Source organism: Triticum aestivum, chromosome 1B (genome assembly GCF_018294505.1).
Source record: "Triticum aestivum cultivar Chinese Spring chromosome 1B, IWGSC CS RefSeq v2.1, whole genome shotgun sequence".
NCBI lineage: Eukaryota > Viridiplantae > Streptophyta > Magnoliopsida > Poales > Poaceae > Triticum > Triticum aestivum.
Window position 1 is genome coordinate 631,575,910 of NC_057795.1, and position 11,993 is coordinate 631,587,902.

General features: G+C 45.9%; 1 protein-coding gene across 1 annotated transcript; it reads right to left on the reverse strand.

Annotated features, from left to right (window-relative positions):
- Positions 1-320: 320 nt before the first annotated feature.
- Positions 321-4,985, reverse strand: LOC123080839 (WAS/WASL-interacting protein family member 1). Its single transcript, XM_044503789.1, has 3 exons — positions 4,973-4,985; positions 1,203-1,905; positions 321-402 (listed from the first exon to the last, which is right to left on the reverse strand). Exons 1-3 carry the CDS (start codon positions 4,983-4,985, stop codon positions 378-380), a joined length of 741 nt encoding a protein of 246 aa, XP_044359724.1. The 3' UTR covers positions 321-377.
- Positions 4,986-11,993: the final 7,008 nt, after the last annotated feature.

Consider the following 11,993-nt stretch of genomic DNA (forward strand, 5'->3'; position numbering starts at 1 on the left):
GCCTTCCACCCTTTACCAAATATATAGATGCATTAATAATATAAGAGATATTGTGATATCCCAACAAAACCCTGTCCACCATGGAGCAATCTTCAACTTCACCTGCAGCTAGCAACGCTATAAGAGGGGCTGAGCAAAGCGGTAACATAGCCAATCAATGGTTTGCTAGGAATGGTGTCAAAGGTTAGAGGTTCATGGCAATTTGAGAGGCTGACAAGCAAATGGTAGGCATCGTAGCATTGGCATAGCAAAAAAGCGAGCAAACTAGCATAGCAAAGATAGTAGTGATTTCGAGGGTATGGTCATCTTGCCTGAAATCCCGCAAGGAAGAAGAACGATTCCATGAAGAAGACAAACGGACGTAGTCGAACGAATCCTCACAACTCCGGAACGAAACCGAAGCTAACGAGAGAAGCAACCCGGAAAGAAACAAAAACATAGTAAACACACAAGCATAAACATGTCATGATGCACCAACAAGTATGATGCATGTCCGGTTTAATGAGGCATGGCATGGCAAAGTGCAACAAACAATACTACAAGTTAAGTGGAGCTCAATATGCAACGAGTTGCATATTGACGGAACACCACATCAATTATTTAGTTCTCTCTCGGTTAAGGCTAACCAACAATATTAAATGTTGTTAAGCATGGCAAGAGGTTAAACATAATGAAACTACCTATCTAGGCAAGTTTAAATGAGGCCGGAAGCAACAAACAACAATTCCGGAAAATCCCCATATGCAAATTATGGATTCGGTACTGTTCTGCCCTAAAACATATTTTATTGTTGTTAAACAGGAAAATAAAGTGCACCATGTTAAACTAGGCATTTTTCCACCCCAAATACATATAAAGTTTGTTTAAAACCGAGCTACGGTTATTTAGTTATGAAATAAATCATTTTAGCATGACATTTGAGCAAATTTAAACAAACAACATTTTAAACATTTTAAACATGGATGAAAGTGGCATATTATGAAACTAGATGAAAAACTAAGCATTTTACATATATAAATTATTTACAAAAGATGCATGGTTTGTGAGTAATTAAATGCATGAAGTTTGAGGGTTTTTCTGTAAAACAGGTAAATCCTGGGATATTGCTAAAATCGCAACAGGAAAAAAAACATGCATCGGGCTGAAACTACAGGCTGGCCCAATCAGGAAAAAAAAAGGAGGGGCGCTGGGGATGGCCTCACCTAGTGGGCTGAGGCCCAGTTCGGCTGGAGCTGGGCCTTGGAGGCCGGCGGCTGGGCTGCGGGCCCGCGAGGCAGCGGCCCCGTGCGCTCACACGCACGCGCAAGAGAGGGAGGCTGCGCCGACAGTGCTTCCGGCGAGCGGCGGCGAGCCTTGGACGGCGAAGCAGGCGAGAAACGGTGCGGGGCGGCTGGAGTGGACCGATCCGGACAGCGCGAAGCCGGATCCGGCCACGGGAGGAAGTCGGAGGGGCTCCGGCGACGAGATCCGGGCGGCGGCGGCGAGCTCGGAGCTCCGGCGGCGGCGGCAACCTGCGGAAGAGAGAGAGGCAGTGAGGAAGGAGGAGAGCAAGACGGGAGACGGCGGAGGCGGCGACCTGGGACGGCGGAGACGGCGGCTCCGGCGACGACAGCAGGCAGGCGGACTCGCCGGCGCTGCGGGAGAGAGCATCGCTCGGGCTCCCTCGATCCAGATCGAGGGGGGCAGGGAGCTCGGGGCTGCGGGCTGAGGAACGGGCCCCGATGGGCTTCGGGGGCCTCGTGCGGGCCTGGACGGCCGCGGCGGCGCTGACTGGTGGAGGGAGCGGGGGCAGCGCCAAGTGGCGGAGGAGGAGAGGGCCGGCGCGGAAATTGAGGAGGAAGGAGGCTGGCGGCTGCGGGAATTGAGGAGGGGGTAGGTAGGAGGCCAAAAATGGAGAGAAGGGGTCTATATATAGCCAAAGAGGCTAGGGTTTGGGGTTTTGAGGGGTTTCGGAGCCCTCCGATTTCGATCGGACGACACCGGACGCGAGGAGGGGTATGGTAGGTGGGCTAGTGGGCTGTGAAGAGGAGTAGGGCCGAGGGGAGAGAAGGGAAGTGCAGCCCGACAACTGTTTCCCGAGACCGAAAACGTCCGACGATAGACCGGCTATATTGCGGATGTAGGTTAAATGGTTGGGCTATCAAATGGACTCCGAATGCGACGAAACTTGGCAGGCGGCCTGTCTACACTATAATAAGACCGCACGACAAGTTGCAACCCATTCTGAGAACATTTTTATGCCACTTATAAAAATAATATTTCGGAGGTGCCGCGGGCGCGTGCGAGTGTGAAAGGGCTCGGAACGGACAACGGAGAGAAGCGACGGAACCCGAACGGATGCAAGTTTTGAAAAACATGCAGATGAAATGCAAATGATGACGTGGAAAATAGCAACACGCAAGCAAATGACATGGCAAAGACGGCGAATAACTGGCAGACACCTGGCGCATCGGATCCGGGGCGTTACAACACTCCACCACTACGAGAGGATCTTGTCCCGAGATCTAGAATGGCACCGTAGGAAAAATGGAAGAGAAAGAGAAGAGGTAAAACTAAGTTGCTTCTTCGACAAAAGAGTGAAACCAAAGAACCTTGAGAGGTTGAGCAATTTAAAAGAAAGAGTACAATAGAGATGAACGAGATTGCAAACAATCTGTTAGAAACGAGGAACAAGGAACATTACGAGGACTTGAAGGTTGCAAAGACATGAATCAAGAGTTTAATGGACAAGATAGAATTCGAAACCACTCCGGTTAAAATAAGATGAGAAAGGAAGAATTCGGGCAGCACTCCGGTTGAACATGGAAGGAATAGAACATGAACTTGAGAAGATTGGAAGATACTTGATGAAATCAACAACACACTGCCTCCGGAACTATTGAAAGAATGGCACAATGGGTAAGCAGGATTTCAGACAGCACTCAGGTTGAAAAGAGTGGCAAAACTTGATAACATGAAAGAACTTGAATTAGAACACAACACTCCGGTTAAATGGATAAGTAAGGAAAAGAACATGATCTCCAAAATGAGATGATGGGTCAAAGAAAACATCACGATGCCTTCGGGACAAATGAAAGAGTGGAATCGAGAGAACAGAGAAGAGAACAACAACTTCTATGACAATTGAATTTGAAAGAGCCTCCTTAAAAAGAAGGATAGAACGGAGTTGTTGGAAAACCAACAATGAAAAGAATAAGTTTGTAGTGGGCTTATGGAAACATCTCAACATTATGAGGTGACAACCGGCCACTAACGGAAACAATTGCTTGCTTGAGATTAACGAAGAGATGAAAGCTTGTTCCATCAAGATGGAAAAGAGATAACTTGGGTCATTAATAAGCACCAAAATAGCAACATTCCTTATGGAAGGCTTTAGGTGAAATCTATACCAAGGTAACTCCAATGAAGAGATTGACGGTTGAAAAGATCTCTTGAATAAAGAGAAAATGATGGATTTAAATATGTCACTCTTGAAAACTTGTGAATCATGAAACACGAAAGGGAAATTATCAAGAATAACCTAACACCACCTCAGAAGATAAGGTAGAAAGAATTGCACTTTGGAATGCAGGAAGAAGAATATTTGAGCTCTTTAGGAAAGAATCTCGATGAAAACTTTGAGAGGGAATTAAATCCTTGATGAACCATCACCATGTAGAGCCTCCATGAAGAACTCCGGTAAACAAAAGGGTGATAAAAAGAAAGAGAAGTTGAAAACACAAGGTGAAGCCTTGCAATGATTTAGATGGATCTTCGTGATAATTAGAGCTTGGAACTCCGGGAAAAGAAAAGATGAAACAACTGAAACCAAGAATTTATTCATCATGAACAAACTCCGAAAGAAGGAATTAATCACTTTGATGAAACAAGAACAAGAATTATGTTATGCGTATCCTTCACCAATTTAAATTGATGACAAGCAACGGATTTGGCATACTACTTATTCTCGTAGAAAGGATTAAAGAGATATGGCGTAAACTTCCGAAAAGTCTTCAACGATCCACAGGTAGGATTCGGAAAGAACGAATGAATTAAATGATAACGAAAGAGGTGAAATCTTGAACGACCCACCGTAAGAATTGAAAATAAACGTAGCAAAGGCACAATTCACCGGGAAGAATTGGAAAACAAATGTAGATATTTGAGGGGATTTAGATACATGAGAACGAAGAGATCATGAACTGATTAGAGGGTATTAGAACGATTCACCGGTAAGATTTGGAGAACAATAGCTACACGCCGAGAATGAAGAATTATGACATGATGGACTTCGGAGGAAAGAAATGGAAACAACTCAAGAAATGCTCCGGATGGTAAGAAAAGAATTGTCACAATCAAAACAATTATGAGGATAGCATGAAGCTAGAACCATGAATCTTCAAGAGAACGGACAAGATTTAAGAGAAATCCTTCTTCGGTCTTCACATGTTGAGAATGAAGATGCGAACCACCATGAATTGTATGAGATACTCCGGGAGAATGAAAAAAACAAGGTTGTTGAGCCAACAATGAAAAATAATTTGAAAGATCTTGGAGAAGGCATGTGACTGATGAAAATTCATTCTTACATCAAACTTGGAAAAGAATTTGGGATAGCTCCGGAATAATTAGAAGAGTCAGGTAAGATCCCGGGAAAAGACCTGTGGGTTAGGGACCACTCAAAATAACACCGTTGAAAAGATTTAAAAGAGAAATTGCACCGGTTGCATTAAGTGTCTTGAATGAGATAACAACCTCGAAATATCTTGAAAGGATTGAGAATGGAAACACAAGTCTTGTGAGATATCTTCAGCACTCCAGAACGAATGAGAAGCGAGAGGTGAATGATTAAGAGGTGCATCGGCATGAGAAAGCATTAGAAACGAGGAAAGGAATATGATGAATATCCAAAGCTTGAATTGGATCCACCGGAGAAGCAAAAAAACGGAGGATGATGAACTTGAAACTGTTGAGCATCTTCATGGGAAATTACCGGATAAGAACATCGAAAGAAAAGAATGAAGAGACTTCTCTCAAATAGAAGGATACATGATTAAGAAATCTGAGTCCTTGAGGAAAAAGGGTGGGTGGGCGGGAAAAAAACAAAGGTAACTTGGAGACGGATGAAACAAACACCGTTGAGAAGAAATGATAATTGGTGTTGCTGATGTTGAAGTGATCGGATCCACTTGAAGAGAAACACGCCGGTTGAAAAGGATTGACATGACAATCTCGATTGTCGAGAAGGATTGGTATTCACATCGGAGTATGAGAACACCATTTTGGAAAGGTATGGAATCAACACTTGACTTCGAAGCAACTCGAATACCATAAATAAAACAAAACAAAGGATTTGGCTTGCAGAATAAGCCGGAACAAACACATGATAGAGATTTACCCAATCCCATATCATGCATCTGTCGGAAAGATATTCTAGGAGCTACTTGAATTCCCACCTATAAACTCCCGAAACTTTCTGGTTATGCAATCTGGTGTTGGGGATACAGGGGAAGCAATATATCTCACCCAAACTAACAATACCTACATCCAAGCTGTATCCATCTGTCAACACATAACCAAGAAACCTTCGGAAATCGTCTACCTCAACCTTCGAAAAGCATCCGTTATACAAGTCATGGCAATACTCCCGTACTCACCTCAGTACTGGGTTATCGGGGTTATCTCACCAACAACTGCATAAAAGAGATTTTCGATGTCGGCGTACTAAACTCAGGTATTCCAGAACTGCAACGATAAAATTATGACGACAACACCTCAGAGCTCAACTCCCCGGGACACTTCCACTAGACCCCTGACAGGAGGCACCAAGACAATGTTGTCATCATAAAACCATCGGAACGATTCCAAGATACCCGCGTGATCCTAAAAAAAATTTAGTGAAATTTGAGAAGAGAAGAGTCAAAACTCTACGTCAGGATACCTCACCAGAGCGACGAAGAGACTGGGGAGTAAAAAGAATTCCTAACTCTCCAATATATATAATCCTAAATGACTCAAAATTTTTTTCTAGACACAACTCGGCCGCTAAAAACGATCAAGCAGTGGGGCTCCTAAGGTCGGGGAAGGCTCTGATTACCAACTTGTAATGCCCTCGATGCGGCTATATCTCCCACGTGTCGAAGCACGACTTAGAGGCATAACCGCATTGAAAGCAATGTCGCAAGTGAGGTAATCTTCACACAACCCAAGTAATACATAAGGGAAAGAGATACATAGTTGGCTTACAATCGCCACTTCACACAATTACATGAATAAAGCATTACATCATCCAGATACAATCAAGGTCCGACTACGGAACCAAAATAAAAGAAGAACCCCAAATGCGACAAAGGTCCCCGATCGACCCCAACTGGGCTCCACTACTGATCAACTAGAACGAAACAACACAAAGGGAAAGATCTTCATCGAGCTCCTCCTTGAGCTTGGTTGCGTCACCTGCTCGGTAACATGGGCACCTGCAAACTGGTTTTGGAAGTATCTGTGAGCCACGAGGACTCAGCAATCTCACACCCGCGAGATCAAGGCTATTTAAGCTTATGGATAAGGTAAAGGCATGAGGTGGAGCTGCAGCAAGCGACTAGCATATATGGTGGCTAACATACGCAAAGGAGAGCGAGAAGAGAAGGCAAAGCACGGTCGATAAAAGTATGATCAAGAAGTGATCCTATAGCAACCTACGTCAAGCATAACTCCAACACCGTGTTCACTTCCCGGACTCCGCCGGAAAGAGACCATCACGGTTACACACACGGTTGATGTATTTTAATTAAGGTCAACTTTGGGTTTTCTACAACCGGACATTAACAAATTCCCATCTGCCACATAACCGCGGGCACGGCTATCGAAAGTTTATACCCTGCAGGGGTGTCCCAACTTAGCCCATGACAAGCTCTCGCGATCAACGAAGGAATAGACCTTCTCCCAAGACACTCCGATCAGACTCGGTATCCCGGTACATCAAGACATTTCGACAATGGTAAAACAAGACCAGCAAGACCTCCCGCTGTGCCGACAAATCCCGATAGGAGCTGCACATATCTCGTTCTCAGGGCACACCGGATGAGCCAGACGTCGGGTTGGCATAGACCCTAGTTGCCCAGGGGGCGCCGGACATCGCTCAGGTTGGACTAACACTCGAAGGAGCACTGGCCCGGGGGGGGGGGGGTAAAATAAAGATGACCCTCGGGCTCCGGAAACCCAAGGGAAAAAAGGGCTAGGTGAGGCAAATGGTAAAACCAAGGTTGGGCCTTGCTGGAGGAGTTTTATTCAAAGCGAACTGTCAGGGGGGTCCCATAAATCACTCGACCGCGTGAGGAACGCAAAATCCGGGAACATAACACCGGTATGATGGAAACTAGGGCGGCAAGAGTGGAACAAAACACCAGGCATAAGGCCGAGCCTTCCACCCTTTACCAAATATATAGATGCATTAATAATATAAGAGATATTGTGATATCCCAACAAAACCCTGTCCACCATGGAGCAATCTTCAACTTCACCTGCAGCTAGCAACGCTATAAGAGGGGCTGAGCAAAGCGGTAACATAGCCAATCAATGGTTTGCTAGGAATGGTGTCAAAGGTTAGAGGTTCATGGCAATTTGGGAGGCTGACAAGCAAATGGTAGGCATCATAGCATTGGCATAGCAAAAGAGCGAGCAAACTAGCATAGCAAAGATAGTAGTGATTTCGAGGGTATGGTCATCTTGCCTGAAATCCCGCAAGGAAGAAGAACGATTCCATGAAGAAGACAAACGGACGTAGTCGAACGAATCCTCACAACTCCGGAACGAAACCGAAGCTAACAAGAGAAGCAACCCGGAAAGAAACAAACAACATAGTAAACACACAAGCATAAACATGTCATGATGCACCAACAAGTATGATGCATGTCTGGTTTAATGAGGCATGGCATGGCAAAGTGCAACAAACAATACTACAAGTTAAGTGGAGCTTAATATGCAACGAGTTGCATATTGACGGAACACCACATCAATTATTTAGTTCTCTCTCGGTTAAGGCTAACCAACAATATTAAATGTTGTTAAGCATGGCAAGAGGTTAAACATAATGAAACTACCTATCTAGGCAAGTTTAAATGAGGCCGGAAACAACAAACAACAATTCCGGAAAATCCCCATATGCAAATTATGGATTCGGTACTGTTCTGCCCTAAAACATATTTTATTGTTGTTAAACAGGAAAATAAAGTGCACCATGTTAAACTAGGCATTTTTCCACCCCAAATACATATAAAGTTTGTTTAAAACCGAGCTACGGTTATTTAGTTATGAAATAAATCATTTTAGCATGACATTTGAGCAAATTTAAACAAACAACATTTTAAACATTTTAAACATGGATGAAAGTGGCATATTATGAAACTAGATGAAAAACTAAGCATTTTACATATATAAATTATTTACAAAAGATGCATGGTTTGTGAGTAATTAAATGCATGAAGTTTGAGGGTTTTTCTGTAAAACAGGTAAATCCTGGGATATTGCTAAAATCGCAACAGGAAAAAAAAACATGCATCGGGCTGAAACTACAGGCTGGCCCAATCAGGAAAAAAAAGGAGGGGCGCTGGGGATGGCCTCACCTAGTGGGCTGAGGCCCAGTTCGGCTGGAGCTGGGCCTTGGAGGCCGGCGGCTGGGCTGCGGGCCCGCGAGGCAGCGGCCCCGTGCGCTCACACGCACGCGCAAGAGAGGGAGGCTGCCGCGACAGTGCTTCCGGCGAGCGGCGGCGAGCCTTGGACGGCGAAGCAGGCGAGAAACGGTGCGGGGCGGCTGGAGTGGACCGATCCGGACAGCGCGAAGCCGGATCCGGCCACGGGAGGAAGTCGGAGGGGCTCCGGCGACGAGATCCGGGCGGCGGCGGCGAGCTCGGAGCTCCAGCGGCGGCGGCAACCTGCGGAAGAGAGAGAGGCAGTGAGGAAGGAGGAGAGCAAGACGGGAGACGGCGAAGGCGGCGACCTGGGACGGCGGAGACGGCGGCTCCGGCGACGACAGCAGGCAGGCGGACTCGCCGGCGCTGCGGGAGAGAGCATCGCTCGGGCTCCCTCGATCCAGATCGAGGGGGGCAGGGAGCTCGGGGCTGCGGGCTGAGGAACGGGCCCCGATGGGCTTCGGGGGCCTCGTGCGGGCCTGGACGGCCGCGGCGGCGCTGACTGGTGGAGTAAGCGGGGGCAGCACCAAGTGGCGGAGGAGGAGAGGGCCGGCGCGGAAATTGAGGAGGAAGGAGGCTGGCGGCTGCGGGAATGTAGGAGGGGGTAGGTAGGAGGCCAAAAATGGAGAGAAGGGGTCTATATATAGCCAAAGAGGCTAGGGTTTGGGGTTTTGAGGGGTTTCGGAGCCCTCCGATTTCGATCGGACGGCACCGGACGCGAGGAGGGGTATGGTAGGTGGGCTAGTGGGCTGTGAAGAGGAGTAGGGCCGAGGGGAGAGAAGGGAAGTGCAGCCCGACAACTGTTTCCGGAGACCGAAAACGTCCGACGATAGACCGGCTATATTGCGGATGTAGGTTAAACGGTTGGGCTATCAAATGGACTCCGAATGCGACGAAACTTGGCAGGCGGCCTGTCTACACTATAATAAGACCGCACGACAAGTTGCAACCCATTCCGAGAACATTTTTATGCCACTTATAAAAATAATATTTCGGAGGTGCCGCGGGCGCGTGCGAGTGTGAAAGGGCTCGGAACGGACAACGGAGAGAAGCGATGGAACCCGAACGGATGCAAGTTTTGAAAAACATGCAGATGAAATGCAAATGATGACGTGGCAAAGAGCAACACGCAAGCAAATGACATGGCAAAGACGGCGAATAACTGGCAGACACCTGGCGCATCGGATCCGGGGCGTTACACATTTATTCTTGGGCTCATTTCCAGCATTCGTTTACTTACGGCCCATTACTGTCATTTTCTGCTGTGGGCCAAATTCAGCCCGTGGTTACATCTGCCTGTTTGTGGTCCGTTAATACGTTGGGCCGTTTTCATAGCGTCATCAAATACGGCCTATTAACGATGGCCCATTATGGTCATACGGCCCGTATAAGGCCCATTGATGATATGACCCGTAGAAGGCCCATTGTTTCTACGGCCCGTAGAAGGCCCATTGTTTCTACGGCCCGTAGAAGGCCTACTGTTTTTGTGGCCCGTAGAAGGCCCACTATTTCTACGGCCCGTAGGAGGCCCAGTGTCACTACAGTAAATATTAGCCCATGGTTATTGTGGCCTAGTTTTAAAAAGAACTGCACTGACTACAAGCAAACAAATAAACAAGAAAACAAGGAACTAAATAAGCAAGCAACTTATGCTAGGCTATCACAGCTGTTACACATATTACATCCACTGGGCATCAAAGTTCGCCACCAGTGCAAATATAGGGAACAAAGCAGCATATCATATACACTGGTTTTCAAAGTTGGCGACCAGCGCAAATAAACGCTGCAGCAAAACAAATCCAGAACTGAAACCACTTCAGAAGATCTCAAGAAACAATATCCTGGGTACCCATAATGCTGGCAAGATGCTTAGCAAGCTTATTAACTTTCTCTTGTTTGACGCTTAAATCCTCCAGCGTTTGCTGTTGCACCAGAAAATATGCATCTGAATTCTGCAGGGACATCCTCAGTCCTTCAGCTTTGTGTCGCAGCACATCTGATCGATGTCTTTCAACTTGAAGTTGAGACTCAAGAAGATGAACTGATCCAGACAGCGAGTTCGAAGAGCTTGTGCCAGCAGTAGTGGCCAGTAACTCGAACACTACATCAAGACAGGACTTTTGGGTTCCCTCACTGTCGTCAAGATAGTTTTTATCAGCTTTCTTGGAGAACAATAGGGATGTCTCACTATCTTGAACCTTATCTGCATTACTTCCTTTACCATTGGATACGCGGTACTGCTCTCCAATACTTTGTCCGCATTCTAAAAGAGAAACAAGCAGACACATCACATGTTTACCATGTTGTATATGAAACTCATTTTGGTAAATGAGTTCAGTAGTAAAGTGGACAGGATAACAGCATGAAACAAACATATATCTATGTGCCATGGTCACTTTATCGTCTATATCATTCTAGTTAAATAATATCTGTTCAAGACAAAGCAGAATAGACAGAATATAAGTGTGGGTAACTATAGAGCAATAACAACACTTGTAATGTGCATGACATGAGAACATAACTGTTTATTCAATTGAAACTAAAATCAACATAGAGCAGGTTACAACAGCAAACCAGTTAAAGAAACAGGTTTAAAACATACCCGTTGCGCCATTGGAGTTTCAGTTCCATCCTTCAAATTTGAAAATTGTTGGTATGAGTAAATAAAGTAATGCAAGAGAAAAGGAGTATGAACCATAGCTACAGAACCTGACCTGAGAACAAATCTTCTTCTCCTTTAAGCATTGAGTTGGGATTCAGTGGTCCTCGTGCTTTGGGCACTGCAGCTCCCTTACTAACCCTCGTGTTTGGGTGCTCTGTGGTGGAGACGGTGCTGTGTCAACTGGAACTGGGTTACTATCTGCCAGGGTTGGGGTTAGAAGGGGTGTAGCTGGTTCTCTGTCCAACTGGGCGGGGGTACAATCTGCGAGAGTCTGGGTTATGTGTGGTGGATCTGGTCCTTGGGCAAGTACAACCGTGGTTCTATCTGCATCAACTGGTAGCACTATCTTTTCTGAAGACCGTGTTGGTACTCCCTTAGATACTGCCATCACGCTCTCCAATTCAAATGGCTGATAAACAAGAAAAGTAATTGAAAGTATAGACATTGTATGATAAACAGGGGCAATGGATAGTGGGGAATAAAAGAGGGCATGAAATAATTCATATTTATGTTGTCTAACCAAACAGGATAGCATGACACAATTTCACATATATGATGGCTAACCAAGCAGGATAGCATGACACAATTTCACATTATGATGGCTAACTAAAAAGGATGGAAAGACATAGTTCAAAATATGAGACTATGTAAACAGGATGACATGA